This window comes from Thunnus thynnus, chromosome 5, assembly GCF_963924715.1.
Source record: "Thunnus thynnus chromosome 5, fThuThy2.1, whole genome shotgun sequence".
Taxonomy (NCBI): domain Eukaryota; kingdom Metazoa; phylum Chordata; class Actinopteri; order Scombriformes; family Scombridae; genus Thunnus; species Thunnus thynnus.
Window position 1 is genome coordinate 18912435 of NC_089521.1, and position 21046 is coordinate 18933480.

General features: G+C 39.8%; 2 protein-coding genes across 6 annotated transcripts in view; one reads left to right on the forward strand and one right to left on the reverse strand.

Moving 5' to 3' along the window:
- The window catches only part of tln2b (talin 2b), an 85214-nt gene extending 75346 nt beyond the window's left edge, over positions 1–9868 (reverse strand). For all 5 annotated transcript variants that reach the window (XM_067589789.1, XM_067589790.1, XM_067589788.1 and 2 more), the window contains exon 1: positions 9719–9868. The gene's annotated coding sequence lies outside the window, so the exon portion shown is untranslated. The remainder of the gene's footprint in view (positions 1–9718) is intronic.
- A 2749-nt stretch (positions 9869–12617) lies between these two features.
- Positions 12618–14393, forward strand: c2cd4a (C2 calcium dependent domain containing 4A). Its single transcript, XM_067591113.1, has 2 exons — positions 12618–12784; positions 12919–14393. Exon 2 carries the CDS (start codon positions 12946–12948, stop codon positions 14290–14292), a length of 1347 nt encoding a protein of 448 aa, XP_067447214.1. The 5' UTR covers positions 12618–12784; positions 12919–12945; the 3' UTR covers positions 14293–14393.
- Positions 14394–21046: the final 6653 nt, after the last annotated feature.

Below are 21046 nucleotides of genomic sequence, written 5' to 3' on the forward strand. Positions count from 1 at the left end.
CAAGGAGGGCTCGTAGGCTGAGGCTAAAAGAGAGCAGAGCAAGCCGCCTTACATGACAAGCCAGCCACATTCTAAGCAATGCCTCTGAGCTTGTGCCATGTGTCGAGGATGCTGTCTCCCACAGAAGTTGCATACAGATCGCCCTTTCAGAGCACAGCCTCCTCCGCTGTCTCTTTGTCCTTCCTCCCAGTGGGGAATTTATAAAGCTTCACAGCGCCTCACTCCATGAGATTCTTGTAATTTATGACAGCCTTTTCCCAGGCACAGAGAAATCAAATCAAACTGTAAATATAGTGCATGTTTCCCAGTATGAGCTCTTCACATAGACCGTAGATCATAAATAAATGCCAGGGATCCTGACAGTCATTAAATAACAGCACCAATAATCCCACATGTGGCAGCACTACATTTGATTTTGGATTATGAAAAGGGCAGAAAGCATGGATAATGAATGAGACACAGCAGACACAAATCAGAGGAAATGAAGAATTACCAGAGGCATCACGCTGCACATCAGCCACTTCACACTGTTTTCAAAGAGAGGGTCGCCAGTCTTAGTCATTAGTACTAGGGTGACCCTTGACCCCAGGCTGGCACACACACCTGGCTCTGTTATGTGACACCGTCCTGGCCAGACTGGCGGGAGATGGTGTCATCTTGTGGGTATAACCTAGCAGGGGTAGCATGTCCACTGCGGGTGGGCAGTCAATTTCCATTGGCTGCATTGCACTGGCTGGTCCATCAATCTCCTTGTCTGAGGAAACTGAAGACTCGATGGAGAGAGAAGCAAACAGCTGCCATATAGTGGACTGAACAGATGGTATTGGTGGCAAGAAATTAACACCATATCATACTAAACTTATACACAGCATCTCCATTTGGGCGAGGAAAAGATACATGTCTGCAACGTCAACACTTTTCCAAGATTAGATCATATAAAATGCATTTCTCTGCCTAGGCCTTGTGTTGTTGATTGCTGTCTCTCAGATTTTTTTTTTTTTTTTTGCATGATATATTCTCTTAGAAATATCTGGAACAGCACATGCATCTATCAGTATGTGTTGATGTTTTCTTGATGAAAGCAAAGAGCGCTTATTGTACAAGAGCCTTCTATTGATGACAAGGATGAGTACTGTAGCATGCTCAGATATGATAACTCTAATTCAGTGAAGCAGGTTTGTTGAGACTGTAGCATTTCTTGTCCAAAAGCACATAGTGTATGCCTCAATATATTCTTGAAATTGTAAATGTGAATTCTTGAAGTTCACAATAAACATACAGTAGAGAAGCTAGAAAGACAGTGTGTGTGTCCTGTGTCTTTCTTCGTGTGACAGAAAAGAGATGAAATGCTCTGATCCATGTTTGCTAGGCCTCAAAGTCATCCTCAAATGCCATGGAATTAGGTTCTATGTGACTGAACAGTTTCTTCAGTAATCCAAATCAACAGCATGCTCTTCACCTATCACAACCACATTGACAAAAATATGACAAATGCTTCAGTATTTCATAAGGATGTTAACAAATCTGCCAGTGCCAGCAACACTTCAACCACTGTGATCACAACTGAACATTTTCAGCTTGAAGAACGTGATGATGTGCTTCAAGGTGCCTTGAGATGCCCACATTACACATAATGCCAAATTTTAATGGTATGCTTGCATAACTCTAAACGTCATGATTAACCTTTAATATACCTGTTCCACTGGGAACAGAATATTCCCTTTAGATTTAACCTCACCTCTATATGTCTCTATTCGTCCATACAGCATTACTATAGGGCTTGGAATCAAAGCTACTGTGCCGTTACATACCAAGAAGCCACTGCTTTATCCAATTAATATTGAATACAGTTATAAACAGTCCCGCATTGATGCTTTCACAAAATGAAAAGGAGCTATTCTTAAAGCTTGAGTGCTGCAGAAGCTGTCTGCTGACAACATGCAAGCACATGCATAGAGATATAATAGATGATCTATTTAGAGCATTTTCTAGATGTCTCATCTTACATAGAACCCTCTCCATTCATGTTGTGCTGTATTGAACAAGCAGGGCATCATCAAAGCAATGAACTCTGACTTTGAGGACATGACTAAGAGCTGTGGGGTTAAATTTGAACAACACCTCTATAAATAACATGATTAATGCAATGAATGACTGTTTTGCTGTACCACATGTGTTCTCAAGCAGGTTGAACCAATGTCACAAAAGAATAGCCAAGGGGGAGAAATTAGAGAGCATAATGGAAGGTAAACAATCAAATATGTACACATGATATGATGATACCATTATCCTGGAGTCTCTTTCTTTCCTACCCTGTAGAGGTCAGATGACATGATGAGCCCTATGTTATACTGTACAAGAGCTGATTGCATGCTTATAACTATACTGTAAATGTTATACTAATTCTTTTCAGTGTCATTATAGACAAAATCATACAAGATCCAGAAGGCGTTCCTGACAGAGTTAGATGTCATGCAATGTCACTAACAGGCCTGTGTGTTTAGATGGAATGATAGTATAAAAAATAATATATATACAGAGAGACAAGCGGTTATATTAGAATCTGCTTCAAGAGGATGTTGATTTCTCCCCCACTTTAGTGGCGGCTAACATGGTAACAGGAAATTGAATACACACTCAATCAGCTCATCAGTTCTGATTTGCCAGACAATGCAGATTCTGAAGAACATCAACATTTATATTCAGCTCTCGTCCAGCTCTAAGAACGACAGCCCACCAACAAACAAGGTTACAGTATGAAACGTCAGGATTCCGTATAACTAATGTCTGACTTGAATTAAAATCTCCTCCTCTGCTAATGATTTTGTGCCATCATGCCAGGTGACCTTATTCCCATGGCAACCATTTAGCATTTACGTGGCACTTGACCTAGGGGATCAGCATAACAACTAAGGTTAGGTCAACACATTTACAAGGTCAGATGAATGTAACAGTTCTAAAATGAACAGATGTTAAAAAGTGTATCTACGAGCTATAGTTCAATGTGGAGGTCTTGCAGGTCTTGTGTTCTCAGTGGTGTAGGCTCTCTCACAGCAGAGCTGCTAAATAAAAAACCATTTTATTCAAATTTTTTTTTTTTTGGCCATGGAAGGAACACAACATATTATCATGTTATAAAGGTGTTATATGGCTGTTGGCAGCAATTGCCTATTTATACATTCAGCAGACATTCATGTGCTGAATTAAGTCCATTATTCACTCTTCTTCTAGCTCTGTTGAGGTCAGGCCTACGCTTTGGTACAAAAAAGAGAGATGAATATGGGATGTACTAGCTCTTTCACGTACAGTTTTCACACAAAATGTGATCCAGGTTCAAAATGTTCACTCTTTGAAGAGTACCACTACAAATTATGCCATTGACTCTTCCATAAGTCAAATTTATCATTCCATCTCCAAAAACAGAGCGATGAATGTAATTCTAGATATTGCGATCCACTGAGAGTAACCAGAGAGTCCCTTTGCCCTCAACGCAAGGTCACTGCACTGCTGATGAGCTGAATATACAGGGCTAAAGTAACACAATCACTTATACAGTAAAGCTTTCAGCTGCTAAATGCGCTTCCGCCGGGCCAATATAAAATCATTTGGACGAGAGCGTGTCAGACCAGTCCACGGTTCTTCTTTGAGACTCAAGGTGCTGACACTACACAGCCCTGAGCCAGAAGAGAGAGAGAAAGAGAGAGTAAGAAAGACACAGAGAGTTCTCGCTCGGTCAGCAACCCTCACAGCCTGCAGAGGATCAGAGCAGAGGATAGCAGTAATTTCAGTGTTACTCTTCAGACAGGAGAGTCCTTTTCCCCGTGCAGTCATGAAAACACCCTGACAGCTGCTGTGCACACAAAAGGCCTGATGGCCCTCAATTAACCTTGATGTGAGACTACAGCCTTGTCAATTCTCCCTAAAACAAGATCAATGGTGCCATTCAACAGCAATATCATTTTGTTTACTTTATCTCTAGGTTTTTCCATCTTGCTTCCCAGTGCAGCTAGCCTTTGCTCCTTCTGTTTGAAAAATGTTTAAACCTCTCAACCTCAACCTCAAAGGCAAGTTACACTTCAAACGCTGCTCTTTGATTTTTGTCAGTGAGTTAAACAATTGTGTCATAGGTGTAAAAAAAAAAAGTTCATCATGTCATCGAGTGATTCTCTTAACTGTACTGTGGTGGAGGACCCCTACCACTCAGCTGTATTTGGCTGTGATGTATCATTGATGCTGATCGATCGCAAGCAGCTCGAACCGCTAGGATCTCTGCCCCACTGTCATTGACCTCTGACTCCTGTGGCGTTCCTGGGAGACCCCCTGCTAGTGAAAAACACTCAGAATGCTGATGAAGGGGGCAAAACCATCAGATCCTTTGAGTGAACGCCTCTAATGTGCTTCCTTTGTGACTCTGGGCACAAAGAACACTCCCAAAAGGAGAACTGCATAGTATACTAAAGCTCTCAACATTACATACAGTGTATTGACTCACATACAGTGTATTGTATGTATGTAGAATAGTTCTTCCTATGGATCATAATGCAGCAATTCAGAAGACACTGAATTCACAAGAATTGTAAGTCCTCATTCTTCTGTTGAGTGTAACCTCAAATACAATATTCAACAAATAGATGCTCTGAGCACTAGTACCTACAATAGCGTAAAACGAAGCCGGGCAAGTTACAACATGGTGTGTATTCACTGGGCACAAGAACCCATTATAACTGAACAAATACTACCAGGTAGATTAACTATGTTCTGTGGATTCTGTGACTATTAAGACCCGCAGCAGCAGTTTGCAAAGAAAGAACAGACGGGAAAATATTGACATAAACAGAACAGCACACATCAGCTCCAAATGCAATCCACTGCCTAAATGAATTCTTAATAGTTTTCATTCAAACTCGTGATACAGGGAACAAACATGTCAGAGACAAAAGAGCATTAGTTCAGCCACCCCTTTTCAGAGAAGGCTATATATCACATGATCTTTAGCACAGGTATCACATGATCTTTACCACTGATAATCAGTTTGCTTCAGGCATAGTGGGTCATGTTCCTGATCATTCCAGTGTTTTTCTGCAGCACCAAAACAGAGATGTTTTATTTAAATCTACAAAGACTCTGGTTCTAACAAAATTAACTCGCCTTAATTGCACCCCTACCCACTGACAGTTGAAAAGTGCAACTCATTGGTAATAGAGTAATTTACGCTATTTGAACAAGAGCATGCTATTTAAAACACAAATACTGACGCTTTCATCAGATGCTCGCTCACTGTTAAATTAAACTTCAATAAAATAGCCTTACCTCAAAACACACACATATACAAAAAAAAAGTTAGGGAAAAAACATCTCAATTAAATTAACCACAACTGACAAAATGTACCTAAATTTACTAACATTCATATCTAAAAGCAGCCAGGCAGCCAAAGGTAAGTAGACAGCTTTCCTTTAGCTGACAGCTGGTGCTCAGGGAACCCTCAGATCACAAGTCTTTTCTTTTATGCCGCTAACACAGTTTGGGACCATGTTCTACGTGCATGACAGTGAAGTCAAACCTGTCGTCTGCTAGCTCAAACTGGCATCTCTTTTGACCTGCTGATGAAAAGTGCCACAGGCTGTGCCACTGCGGTTGACCTGAACCACACCATGCCTGCATCTACTGACCTACTTCTGGAGTCTGCTTACGCATCACTAGCACAGTCAGTTTAGACCACATGTACAGTAAATACATGGTAAGTACCACTGCCAGCTTTTGAAGGGATTGTGTTCGACATGATATCACATATTCTATTCTATTTCTTTATGCAAAAAATTATAATAATAATACATACAATGTCCTGTGTGTATGGCAGCTGATATTTGTCTTTCTGATCACAAATGGGAAAAAAAAGAATAATAATTAACTACTTTCTACCTTTCACAACAAAAATGTATACATTTATATTGCTTGATATTATATTGAGATATTATTAGCAATTCTCTGTGTAAAAAAACAAACAAACTGTAATATATTAAACTGACACATATTTCAGGATCAACAACCTGTGGATGTACTGATACTGAGTATATTGATGTAATGACCAATGATTATTAATCAAGCGTGCAGCCAATTTAATCTGATCCAACTACAAGCTTTAATTACAAGTGAGATCAACCACTCTTCACATCTGAAGGCATTTTGGGAACGTGGTCAAGTATTAAAATATGGCCCATCTGCATTATTGCTCTCACGTATTGACTGCCTGCCCCATTCATCTGTTGGGAAATACACAGGAAACTATGAATTCAGATTGATGTAGTAGTGGAGGAGTGCGAATGGCAGCCAACTTATACATCTAACTCTTGTTCTATAAAGAAAGAGCTGGAGGTGAGCCAAGCCTTAAAGAGGCTGTGATCACAGTGAGAAAATACATAGGAGAGATCTATTTCACTGGTAAACACGAAACACAAAGGCTGGGTCACAGCAACAGCATGGGGTGTGTTTTACTTCCCACCTCCTACACACTATTGCATTAAATTTGGTTCAACAATCACACTCTCCAGTGACTCTCAAAACCCTGACTTCCCACCCTCCAACTGAACATTTCCTGGGGAATTCCGACCAGGAATGTATTCCTGATGACGGAGCAACTGCAACAGCTGAGAGGAAAGTCACTTTCTAATGAACAGCACGGAAATACAGTTGAGGCCTTGTCTTAAACAATTGCTTGTTCTCAACACTCAACAAGTTGTGGATCAAAATACTTGCTTGGGGATGTGTGACCTTGTTCTTGTTATTTATGGAACAGCTTGAAGATTGCAAAATTTGAATGAGCACTGACTAAAAGCCCTTCACGACAAGACTTTGTTTGAGTCTTGTGACTCCCAGAAAATGAGGCGGCGAGCTAAGAGAGTGAACTAAAGTTGTAACAGCAGAGATACCCTTAATAGCTTCCCATAATACACAGTAACTGTGGTAATAGCCTCTTCAGTAGTTGGCAATGAGTGGGAAAAAGGCACCATTTAAAAAGTGCTTGGTTTTAATTACCACTGCAAGCTGAAATTGCAGTATTGAATGTTTCCCCAGCTTAGAGAAGAGGAATCGCAGAAAGCTGATGATAACTACACATCAATGCTACTTTTCATGTTGTAAGTTTCAAACTTTTCTTATTTCTTTGGACACAAACTTACAAACTGGCTAACATTGCTCTTATAACCTTGGGTCTTGTGAATAGCATCTAGTGTTTTGTTTGATGGAACAGAAAGCCTTTATCAGTTGCCGCTGGCAGATGCATGCTGCATGTGAGCTTGTGACATTGGTGGTGCTGTGATCTAATTATATCTGTTTACTGTGTTGTTGGAAAGTGTACAATGTTCACTGTAGATGCTCAAACTTGGAAGGTCTTTCACTCTGTTTAAAACCTGGGCAAGCATAGGGTTCATGTCGTGAGCCAACAGGTGCGATCTACCACTGCTGAGATTTACATAGCTTCAGTATTTCCACAAAATGAGATTTCTGAATGTGCGGTGTTATTTGTTCTTACTAGTGCAAACACTGCTCCCATCCATATACAAAAACAAACACATACAGTATATGCGCACTCAATGAGCATGTCTGTTATGGCTACTCCAAACATAAATACATTAATCCTACAGACAATCCAGCTCAATTCCATTATAGGAAAAAGGTATTTACGATTCGTAAAACCCTTCAGCACTATAATCTCGAGATTATTCTCTATTGGCACATTCTGCCGATCTGCAAAATCTATTGCTTACATTCTTTGAAAATATGCTGACATAACTGAAAATTGTAAAAAAATGTGCAAGTCGTCATCTTGTTATTATATAGATTGTTGATAAAGTGCTGAAAATATGAATCAAAACATGTTGGTATTAAGGTTTGTCAGAAGAATTTCATGGCTTTGCTATTTCTAGGAAGGTTTTGCAATTTGCTGTGAGCCCTATTTAGCTTAGAAACACTGGTAGTATGGACTGTACACTTTTCAGAAAGACTGAACATGTCAAACCAGGATGCAGCCATCTAGCATTTACTGATACATAGAGATACTATGAAGAAATGATACAAATTCATTTCGCAACATGTCACACGGAAAAATGCAAAAAATGGTTTTGAATCAGATCCACCTTGAATATGCTACTGAGGAGCTCATATACCATTTCCTGTAGTGTGGGTTGGTGGATGCTTTTATCGTGCACTCACACTAGTGCCTTACAGTACCACGAGGGAGTGCAGTTTTAGAATGTGTACTCCCAGATGAGATCTAGCCTCCAGCTCCGTCAGAGGTTTACTGTATAAAGCTATCCCACAATAACAGCTGTCTGCATCATGCTGATACAGCTTGACTTTTCTGGTTACATCACTAAGGTAAAACATGTCACTCTTTCCAGTATCAGTTCGAAACCCCCCTCTCAGCGTGAGTATCCTTGAATTGACCCTTAATACCCACGGTGCCGCTCATAATAAAGGCTCAGCTGGTCTGTATTGTAGAAGGGGCGGGGAGACATTTTTCAAGCAGTTGGTCATAGCAGCCAAAAAGCTTCGTCAAAAGAGGCGGATGTACAGTACATGTAGCTAATATGATTTGGCAGAGCAAGTAAGCCCAACACTCACACATTTGTTCCACAAACAGCAATGAATCTAAAACCAACCATGAAAGGAGGGGGGGTTTACCGTGTGGCCCCTTCACCCCACAGTCACACTAACATTTACTGCCCTTTACCTGTGCGACATAATCATATGCACAGCTCATAAAATATCTCTTCACTCACAAGTGCAGCACATAAGCATCTGTATGAGGCAGCAGGATGACCTAGTGGTTGAGAAGACATGCCCTTCAATCAGAGGAAGTTCATCCTCTCTGCTGGTGTCTTAAAGAAAGATTCACCATCACAGCAAGGTGAGCATGCACCCTGACCTCTGCGGGCAGGCAGGTGTCCGTTATCAAAAAAAAATTTAAAAAAGGAATTTTCCTACTGGGATCCATAAAATAGCACATTTTTATCACTAGAGAGAAGGATTACTTGGCTTGTAAGCTCTAACAGTCTTAACAAACTTGAGCAAACAGACCATTATAGACTATCCTCTGCTTATTCCGCCCACATTTTTGTCAACCTACAGTACTGTAAATCATCAGTGGTTGCATCCCTGCACAGCCTCATACTGTCAATGTCAGCTTTGATGTTGAGCCGATCCAGATAACATTCAGGTCAAGTCCAAGTTACTGTACAGCACATTTCTTTACACAGCAGGAAGGATGCTGGAGCTGAGCAGCATTAGTTTCCTATATAACCTACTTGAGAGCACGAAATTCGGCAAGTCTAAACATTAAACATCGCCAAACAAGTAGGTCAGATAAATATTCTCATCTCATCACTTCTTATCTGTCAATGTCAAAAGCAGCCATAGTCACATTATTAGGCGAAGAAATAGATTTGACAAGCTTATAATAACGCACCAGATGAAGCAAATCGACTGATGTTACATCCAGAGAAGAGCGAGGGGATGGTGAGGCTGAAACACACAAATCATGTGAATAGGTCGTCTGCAGGCTGTTAATATGAAATGTTTCCAGCGCTTCTGCTGAGCCAACATCGAGCGGTCCGCCACCCTGTAGTGAGCTCGTTTTTTGGGAGCAGCACCTTGAACAACCGCGCCAGGCACCGAGACACACAGGAAAACATGTAAGAAAAAATAAAGGTGAAATCCTACCTGATGTCTGTCACTCGTTAATGCATGCGAGCTGACTTGGATGTAGGCGAGAGGCGACACACACCACAAGCGGGTCAGCTCAGCCTGCCTGGCTGCCTCCTCCACGGCATCAAGCCCCTCCTCGTTTATCGTACAGTGGAGAGAGATGGAAAAAAAAGCGACCACATATCTATGCGCCGAAAAAAGGAAGCAGCGTCACAGTCACCCATGGCTCACTGATAATCATAGAGATGTAGCTAGATCAGGATAGATTTAAAGGCTCGAGATTACTGATTTAGATGAGGGATCCTGCGATATTGCACAGACTGACAGTCATGTAATGTATACAACCACAGAGATGAACAAACCGAAGATTTTGATAACTGGGTTATTTTATTTTTAAAATGCGGGCAGTGAAGTACAACAGACCAACCAGCAGCGAGGGACAGTCCTTATATCCGTGCTTGATCCCACCTCACCAGATCAATGGCACATGGAAGATGACATTTAAACCAGCAAAAAATAACCATGCAGTTCATTTCAAATGAATGCCATCAGGTCAGAAAATGTAATTTAGGATTTTTTTTTGTAATGCATGGCTATTATGCAGGATCTTTTTTGTTTGTTTGTTTGTTTTTTTGCAAGCTAAATGATTTATTCCAAAAACATGCACCCTAATTCAGCATGTCCCATTTTCCCGAAGAAGAGATTATTCTGGTTGGATTTACTGAGTTACAAATCTGGAGCATAATTAGATTATATTTAATGTCAGACTAACACCTCTCTCTTTATCATCTCAATTGTTTTGCTGTTCTCTTCTAAACTGAACATATACTGCCCCCTAATGGAGATATACAAGCATCCATACAAATACATGCTGAGCCACTTTAAAAAAAAAAAAAAGAAGACAGGAGAGTGGGTGTATAGTGTTATCATTATTTATCAATATACATAATTAATAGTTCATATATTCAAATATTATAGGAGGATTTGTGTCCATAATCTGCGCTTGACTTCCTGATGTAATTATTTTTTTGGAAAACATTTCTGAGAAGTCCCTCCTTTAGCACACTTTCCTGGTATAGAATTAGAGCTGACATCATTCTGTCCTCCGGTGCCTGATTACACATGGTTACCAAGTTACTCCACTTGAACCTTAGCCTGTGCACAGAAGCACTTTTTAACAGGATGCTTCCATTTTCCTCTCAACAACTTTGGAAATGAAGAGCCAAGGAAAGCCAAAGGACCAAACTATCAAAGGGACAAAAAAAAAAAAAAGCTGGCAAAAAACACATTTTTGTCAGTAGCATTGCTTGTGTCTATTTCAAGTGTTTTTTTGGGTGGGTGGGGGTGTTGGGGGAGGTGGGGGGTTCGTGTGTATATTATGCAGTGTACAGTGCAGGCATACCACAAATTCCGCTCTCTGTCACGCATTTATCATCCCTAACAAGGCTGCTTCTTGTCTCGCCACAAGAGGGTGACATAACGTTTCAATAAATTTGTGTGACCCAAGAAGCACTGCTCAGTATAATTACAGTGGGCTACAAATAAATCAGTGTTCTCATTGTCCTTTTTTAATATGTATGTATATGTATGTACTTTACAGAAACCACATCTGTGACAAAGACACATCATATTCTTCCCTACCAACACTATAGTTCTTCAGTAATGGTGAAGTGTTTGTTGATGAACGGATACACTTTTCAGTTTAGGTGTGTTTGTATTGGGTGTATAGCCACATATACAGGTATACCACTCAATTTAGGGATTCATTTAGATGTCAAAACTGTAGTTGTTAAAAGCTATTTTAAAGACATAAGCTAGAGAGCTTAGGCCTGCACGTCAAGGATTTTGTCTAAACCTTCAAGGATCTGTCTTGAAAAGGAGATCCTGATCTCAATGAGACTACCTGTTTAAATAAAGGCTCAAATAAATACATTACAAGGACTTATGTGCGAGTAACAGGCAAACAATATAACAACTAGCACACACTTTTTGGTACATTAATATTTCACCGACTCCCAACTATTTTAATTACTACAGCAATAACAAACACATTTCTAGTTTCCTCAGTGCCACAGACACTTTCATCAATATAAATCCAAAATCATAGTGTGCAGATATCAATTGTTCATGCCCAGGAGGTGTAATTTAAAATGTCACATTAAAAGGATTCTAAAGACAGCAAATATATCAGGCTGAATTACAGGGCATGTATATGCCATATTCTAAAGTATGTCTAGGATTTTCCAGGTCATGTTATAATGCAACATTAACATAAAAATAGTGTCTTAGGATTTAATATTTCATTCAATATGAGTGTGATAATGTATCATATCATATACTGAATGTATATTATAAATATAATACACAGTATTATTGTACAGTGTTGAAGCTAACAAATGAGAGACTCTGAGGAAACATTATAACCTCAACGAATTAACAAAATCCCTACTGGATGTTTCAACCAATAAGGACTTCAGCTGCAAGGTATTAGCCATTGTTTGCACTGCAATTGACATGTAGCTCTTTTAAACTTGGTAAAGCTACCAGAGGCCAGCCACTAAAGCCACTAAAGGTCAGTGGCACTTCAAAGATACTAAAATAGTTCAGAATCAATCTTATCAGATCACCTTGTTTATTCTCGCAGAACTAGGACACACCATAGAATTTAAATAAATGGAAAAACAAACCCGTGAATTAAAAGCCTGCCAACTGTTTAAAAACAACTGTTCACGTTTCAAAGTAGTGAGCTTATCTTTATGAAAAGTACGGCGACTACTACAGGGGCATTGAGCTCTGTTGTGGTTGGGATATTTCCATGGGAACAAGTGGCCAAGGAGAAAGGGAGGATCCTGTTAGAGCAGCACAGGGGGCGTGTGTTAGATTCATTGGTTTCCTGCTTAATTTAAACTGCCTACGTCTCTCAAACTGCCACAGATGTGCTGGTCTTGACAAGAGAGAACCTCCATCTGCTGTCAAGAGAGCCTCAGGATTTCTCATAAACACCTTGATCTTTTAACTGGAGCTGTCGGTCTATCCTGTCCAGGAAAATCTTGTGGATTACCCATATTTTCATAATATAAGGTAAGAAAATCTTCCTGCAAAGTTAGTGATATTACATATTATGGAATAATTTAGTTTTATAGACTGTTGCATTTGTGTGTTTGATTTCAGGATACAGTGCAGCAATTCATAAGTATACCCTTTTGATTTTACAGAGTTTCCAAATTTCTACCAGAGTACCCATGTGGGTGGTGGAGAAGATCCTCGTGTCAATGGAGAGCTCTAACCTGCCTATCCCATCAGCAGAATTCAGCTTTAAAATTGGCGACATCATCTTTGGAGAAAAAGCTGACAAACCCAAAAGGATTTCCCTCTGTCCGAATGTCATCACCCCTGACAACATCCCAGAGTTCTGTATCCCCCCAACAATCCCATCCCTGCAGGAGACTAAGATTATGGAGCACAGCCGAGCTGCACGTGCTATCAAGGTGTCTCCCTGTGAGAGGGCTAGCCCTGAAACAGAAGTGACACGCCATGAGCCACTCAACCCACACATTATCCAGGTGGAGAGTGTGGATGAGAGCCCCTATGATGGCTGCAGTGACGAGGAGACGACCAATGCAGATCCCCAGAGCCAGGCTGCTTTGTCCCTTCCACACCTGGCCAAAGCCCAGACCTGCTACGGTTTTTGCACCTTACTGGAGAGCCCCCACACCAGGAGGAAGGAATCTCTCTTCCACTCGGATCCTGGCTCCTCTCCGCTGCTGCTGCCCAGGAGTCGATCCAGCATGTGCTCCAAAGTGTCCCCTTCTACCTCCCCCTCCTCCTCCCCTTCATCTTTCAGCCTTAACACCCTCACCTCCAAGCTTTCCCCGAGAGGCTACACCCTGAACTGGCAGGCCACTCTGGACAGTGATACGACTTCCTCTACTGAATCCTCTCCTTTCAGCTCGCCCCTGCTGACCAGGTGCCCTGCCAAGTCTTCCCTCTTCAAAGCGCTGAGCCATGAACTGCTGTTGTCAAGGAACATGAGGAAGGCAATGGTGTCCAGGAACAATTCCCTATCCACAGATGAAGGCAGCTCCACAGACAACAGCCCAAATGTCATGAGGAGGGCATCAGAGGGGTTAGCTGAAGGCCTGCCCAGCAGCTACAGCCTGGCGCCACCCACCATCTTCCCCATGGACTTGACTCTGCACAGAGAGAGGGTAATGAAGGAAAGAATGGTACCCATAGGGAAAGACGGCAGCCTGAGACTCTCAGCAGAGTACTGCCCGGATAACCAAAGACTACGCGTTCGCCTGATAAGTACTGAGGGCCTCTATCCTCTATCTGTAGACCCCAAGATTATCAACTGCAGTGTCAGCCTCTCTCTGGTTCCTGGGAAAGTCCAGAAGCAACGCAGCACAGTCATCAGAAAGAGCCGTAATCCGATCTTCAATGAGGATTTCTTCTTTGATGGTATCTCAGAGGAAGACCTCAGCCAGCGGTCCCTTCGCTTTAAAGTGGTGAACAAAATGTCCACCCTGAAAAGAGACTATCTCCTAGGTGATTGTGATTTGCCTCTTTCTAGCATTGTGACATTATAAACCTGAGTACTTCCTTATCTGTTTATTTATGTATGAAATTATTTATTTCCATTTTTGTATTGTAAAAAGAGATTTTATAATGAATTAAATTATGGAAAATACTGAAGTTGTCTGTCTTTATTACATTTTATCTTAAGACTTGATGCCTGTGTGGATACACTATATTGCCATAAATTGTGTCTGTGTAGAATTACAGGAATAGTTCATCCAATTTTCTCAGTATTCATTTTTAGAATTCAATCCTCATGATAAAGTTAATATCAGTAAAAAAAAAAAAAAAAAGCACAGCCAACAAGAGGTTCATCTTCACCTCATAATTGCTTAAAAACAAGCACAAAAATGTTAAAATAATGATTTACAGCCTTTTTGTGCCTCGACGTGTTAATGTTGCTGCAGCATCAGCTGGCATGAGACAACCACTGTCTCGTATTTCTCCTAAGCCTGTTGTTTTCTTCCTGACCTTTCCAGTGATTAAAAATATCACTAGAAACCAGAAACCTTAGAGGGTTTTTTTTTTTTTTTTACCGTTGAGTATGCATAATTTTAATCAGTGCACAAAAGGAGCTTTATGTTCTTTTTTTACTATGATACAGAACACTTACTGTTATATTTCATGAAAACTGAATTACAATTAAGGCTATTAGAGCAACCCACATTCTACAAGTTGAATTGCGTGTACTTTTTATAAAACAAGACAATGTTGTAGGCAATATTTATCAGCAATACCTGTAAATAGGTTGCTTCAGAGATAGATTGTTTAATAAAGATGATCAGGTACTTAGGTAACAAGACTTTCAAAATGGTAGATCAAAAAAATGTAATCTTAAACTAGGCATGGTAATGTACTACCTACAACTCTTAATGAAAAAATATCAATTAGGCCTGGAGTTTGAAAATAAATAAGGCAGCCAATAGACTAAATAAAACATAAATTTCATTGCTCAGCTTATAAAGTATGAGATTTGGCCTCTTTTTAAAACAGAGCCTGACGTATTATATTTGCAGTGTGTTATATACATATGCGTATGTTTACTCAACTGAACAGAGCAGCAGCTCTTAATGTGGACCTCAGGCAAGGATATCCTGCTGCTTTCAGCAATAAAGATCAGGCATAAAAGCACCGCCTGCCACTATAGCTCCTAGTTAAAGATTGATAGGTTTCTCAGGGCTCGAGAATGCTCTGACAGGGGACTGACAACTGTGTTATACAGCATATGACAAACAACATACAGTAATGTGAAGAGGAAGCATTCACATATATATATATATATATATATATATATATATATATATATATATATATATAGTATAAACAGCTATTGATGCACCAGCTATAATAATAATAACCTGCTGGGTGAGGTTTTAAAGTTCAATGGCTGTAATGATGTACGCCCTATAATACAAATATTTTACTAGATTTTACAGTTTGCATTGTGTCAGTTAGAAAAGCCTTTGGACAAATATAGCCCATGATCCACTTTCAGGTTGAACTACAGATTACAGCCTCAAAGACCTGCAATCCCCTCTCAATTGTTTTGATGGAAATAAGGGCTTTGTTTTTCTACAATACGGGGACTGCTACATGGGCTCATGTGCTACTGTAATAGATAGATGCATCTCATTACTGACAAAGAAACCTATAAACATCCCGCACAGTCAACCTATATTTTTCAACAATACCTCTTCGCACAGGATGTGTCACCAGATCCTGTGAGGAGGCTGATACTGTTGGACACTTTTGTATTGAGTGTTGACTCAGCTGTGGAAATACCCTGTAATAAATGTGAATTACCCGTGATTCCCCTTGCTGGTCAACTGCTGATAGGATTTGAAGGGATTTCTACTGATCTATCTTCATTCAAAAGAGCAGAAGCGTTGGTTTTATATAGCATGCTGGTTACAGCTGCATTAGGATCGTGATCCATGCCCATACCAAACTGCTCACTCTCAATGAACAACAAAATAAAAGAATTAATAGTACATTTTATATTTGCCATTTCAATATAACATTTTAAACATAAAATAACTCATAGCAACATTAGAAATGGCAATACAAAGATTTGGGCTGTTTATACAGAATGAGCAGTGTTTTGCACTTCCATCTGATTACTAGAAGTGATTTCATATTATCTGTAGGAAACATCTGTCTCCCTGAGAGCTGTGCATCATGAATGTAAACGCACAACAGGGGAAGTGCACTGGCTTAATCTCAAGTGTCTGAAAACAGTTGCCTGGTTACCTTCATTCACCTGGATGCCTTTGCCCGGCTAATGCACGTTTACAATTTCAAAGTAATGAGCTGGAATCGACAACAACTACATTTAGACATTTTATGGCCATACTTCAATATTTTGAACTTCCTTCTCCCACGCAGCTCTCTATTTGCTGCAAAACCGATTACGCACTGTTCTCCAGTTTCTTGTAACGCTAATGTTTTCATACCAAGAAATGGAAACTATCCCCTTCCCCTACTATATCTGTACCCTACCCTTTCTGTTTTAGTTTCCAACGTAAATGGCTCTTTCCAAACCTGCTTCCTTATCTTGTTCTCTGTTTGACCAGGCTCTTAAATTGTGCCAAAACATATAAAATACAGCTTAAAATGTCACTATGATCATGTTTAGTCAATGTAGTCACCAGCAGGTCCTTTTACTCCACCTTACTATGTTCTCACGGTGAGAACTGATTTAGATTTAGAGTGACGCAGGCTTGTGGGCCTTTGTCGCAATTTGTTATCCTCCACTGCAATCTATCAAATGTCCCGTATAAATGGCCATCAGGTGTCATTGCCGTGATGTTGTCAGGGTAAAGCAATCTGAGGTCTAACATTAAGAACAGTAAGGAACTTTTTGAAAGTCGATAAGAAAAGGGGTTTAGTAAACTGGATGCACACAGATGACTATTAAGGGAATAACAAACTCACTTTTTTTTAAATCACTGATTAGTAGTATAAATACACATTATATCATTTTGCTCCAAGATCAAACTTTTCAAAAGCCAAATTTGATCTTCAACAAGAGTGCTAAACAACTTTCACCAAACTACGTTATTAAGAGGGGTCATAATATTCCATGATGTCAGTGGTGGTGCTGGGAGTGATTGTTGTTTCAGGGCTATGACATCACTGTTTATGGCCCACTCTTCAAATTGGTAAATAGATTAGTGGAAGTACTGTAACGAGCAGGCTATACAACATATTTACCGCATCATTAATTTCTGTGAGGACGTGTCAAGTAAGATGAAACCTGATCTAACTGAGATAGATAGAAACACAAACACACACACTTGTGATGCCTGATGACACTCCAAACTCACTAGAGTCACACATTGTGAGATTCATCTGAAAATTTATTAGATTTGTTTGCTTGAAATGTTCTTTTCAGCAACATCATCTGCTTTGTAGAGAAGGCCTGAATGACCCAGTACTTGTGTGTTGAGATTTTTTGTGTGTTTGATTACTCAGAGTATTTGATTTGACCAAATATATCCTACTTTTATTGACATTTCCAGTATTGCACTGACGATTCAGGTCAATCATTTTGCTTCTGTCTTGCCAGTTCCAGCCTCTGTTTGACAATGGCACAAAATCAACTTGATGTAACTGGCCAACATATTGTTATCTGTATAGACATTCACAGTTTGTGATAAGGCCAAGAACAAATCATGCTGTATCTGCACGTAGCAGACTCATCACTTAGCCTGCGCACCTGCCTTATGTTACACCACCCACTCAATCACCTCAGGCACCGTATGGAGCTGAGTCCAAGCGTGACCTGTTTGGTACATAACAACCAAACAAACTGTAGGTGGGACTTCCTCACATTTGATCAGACTTATATAAACAGAATCAAGGTGTTTGAACCCATTCAACCCTGCTCTATTTTGTAGGTCCTGAAACTCCTCGAGGCCCTCTGGGCACTGCAGTGGTCTGGCTTGGGTAAGCAATTACCCAAGTTTGGTTTCTTCAATGTCAGTAAAAATAGGAGGCTAATAATAACTCATGCTTGTGTACCAGAGTTCGCTTCTCAGTTGTCCCTTGTGATAAGTCTGATCACACTCGGGAACAGGCACATGCTGATGGGATGGTTAATTGCATTAAGACAATCAGGACAGGACTTACACAATATTGTCTGAATAGCCATTACACAGTTAGGCAAACAGTCTGTCACGGAATAGATCATGTGACTGGTGGGATGTGCTTAGGCTTATGCATGAATGGCTGGATTTGTTTGATTAATGCCAAATTTAGATCTTAAAAAAAATCTTTGAATCTATTTGATTACATACATACTATATAATATAAAACAATACCTAGAGTTGCTATTACAGTTACTTAAAAAAGATTGTGATAACAGAGCAACAACTATTTAAACTCAAGGCAAAATAAACTGTGCAAGATCACATGGAAAGATGACACACTCTTCCTGCCTGTCTTTCTGTGTTTTTCCTCTTCTAATAGCGCCTTCCACTCCCATGGCAACGAGGCCCAGCACCAGGGGAAACCATGGAGATCCTGCCTTTCATGTGTGAGATGCTTTTATTTCGACACATAAGTTGATAGAGGCTGTCCCTGTCTGTTTGATTCAGATGCATCTCGGCTTCAGTCATACTGCTGCTTGCATCCAAAGCCAGCTGTCAATAGATCCTTCTTGTGCATCTAAAATGAGATGGTAGAGGGGAAATAAAAGTATGGGTTATGCATTATGCTCCACATCATTCTGAGACAAACATACATATACATACAGTATGATTATAGCTACTTTGTGCAGATAGATAGAAACACATTTAAAATAAAGTAAAGGAAGCCAGTCCAAAGTGCTTGGGACAAGAAAAATTCAACTCTTTTATCCTTTAACTAACAGGGGACTTACTGTAATTCCCTTGTTGTCCTTTTAAAATACATCACACTATATTATTAAGTTTTTATGAATATTTTAAAAGGTGACATATCATTTCAAACTGACGATATTACACTTAACATCAAAGCTGTCCCTAGTTTGACACTTATATGGTTATGGTCATTATTAGCTAGTATGTTTTGTCTGCTAAGTCTACAGTCTGGTGCTTGATCAGGTTCCCTGAGAGGCAAAGGCAGTGAGACACATCTAGGTCTGTCATTGTGACTGTCCTACTTACTATGATCCACTTACACAACCAACATTCAAACCACAGAGGGGCTTCACAAACCTGATTGCCTTGACTTTGTTTGTCCTTGACTTTGAGGTATTGTAGAAGTTGTGGACTGCAGAGCCGATTGTTTATTCGCAGAGAGTCAATTTATGGTCTCATACTGTGTCATTTCTCAACTTAATTATCATAATTTATGGGAGAGATCCAGTGTCATGGTAGTTCCACAAACACTAAACGCATTGAATTGCCATTTTTGTTATAATGACCCAGAGAAACAGACAGAAGGCTAATTTATATGATTCACAGTCTCTTCTGCTAGCATTGTGAAAAATTAAGAAATCCATTATAGCTTCATATGATTTCAAGGGACTGTAGTGTACTAAAGAATGAAAATACAATCCAGCTCAACGTTTACCAGCACTATTAAGTAACCCAAACCTATGTCACTGGTATCTAAGTAATTTAATGCTTAGATGTGTTGAGAAGATTTCAGTAATGGGACGTTTAATGTGCTTTAATGGAAATATATTAACTAGTAGGCTGTATCAGATATTCAGTATTGTGTAATTTGTTGCACATCGACTTGGAAAATCAATTCCTACTGCTACATGGACACTGTATCATGGTTTGATTCATAAAAGGGTTGTAAATATGCACCAGGGACGATAGATAACAAATAGCCCACAGCCTCTGGTCATGTCATTTAACTGAGGGTACACATGGAAGCTAGGTGATGGGTCTTTGTTTGCTAATTTGGTTTACTGGGCAACCGACTGATACAGACCAGAGTAAATTGCAGTGTCATATTGTACACGTGTTTCACAACCCGTGGCACTGAGGAAAGAGTTTGCCTTAGGAAAGACGACTGAGTTTAACCATGAAACATGCTCTTCAAGCTCTGAGTCTGCACTTTCAAGTTAGCATAAGCCTTATTTTCCATAGCAGTCAAAGTAAGCTGCTATAACGCACAGCAGTTATAAATCTGATGTGGGAAGAATTGGCTGCTTTTGAAGCACTGGCAAAACCTTAATAAATGTCTAAACTTTTAAGCAAGGTGTTACTGCAGTTGTTGATGTTAAGAGTGCACAGACTCAGGTGTCTTGGGGCTGGTTATAAAAAGTTAAAAGCTTATGTGTGCAGCTTTAGTTGCAAAAATCCAAGCACTGTTTCAATTAGGTGTCTCCAGACATGTATTCATGCAAAAAAGTGACAGAATTATGTCTTGCCCCAAGGGACTAATTAAATGATAACACCTTCAAATATTAAATCCTCTATACTTATGAATCTAAAACAATAGCTTATTTTTCACAATATATATGCCATTTTGGAACAGAATGTTTTGCTTTGCATATATTAATATGAATTGTGCAATGCTTCAAAATGTTATTAGCCATATATTTTTAAATCTGAAGGAGAAGAATTGATACATCAAAAATAATCTTATGGATCGACAAGTGCTGGCAAAACCCTCATAAAGCTATGACCTAATCTTCAAAGTCTGGGATGAGTAAAGTGCAATTTATCAGATAAATAATGTACTTTCTATTTACTCAGTGCTTTGTGAGAGACAGGAGTAGGTTATTGTGGGTAGTGTTAGCCCAAACTAACGAGAGTGTGAGATGGT

What these genes read in the sequence shown, in the direction of transcription:
- c2cd4a (XM_067591113.1), top strand. Translation starts at nt 12,946, where the DNA reads ATGTGGGTGGTGGAGAAGATCCTCGTGTCAATGGAGAGCTCTAACCTG.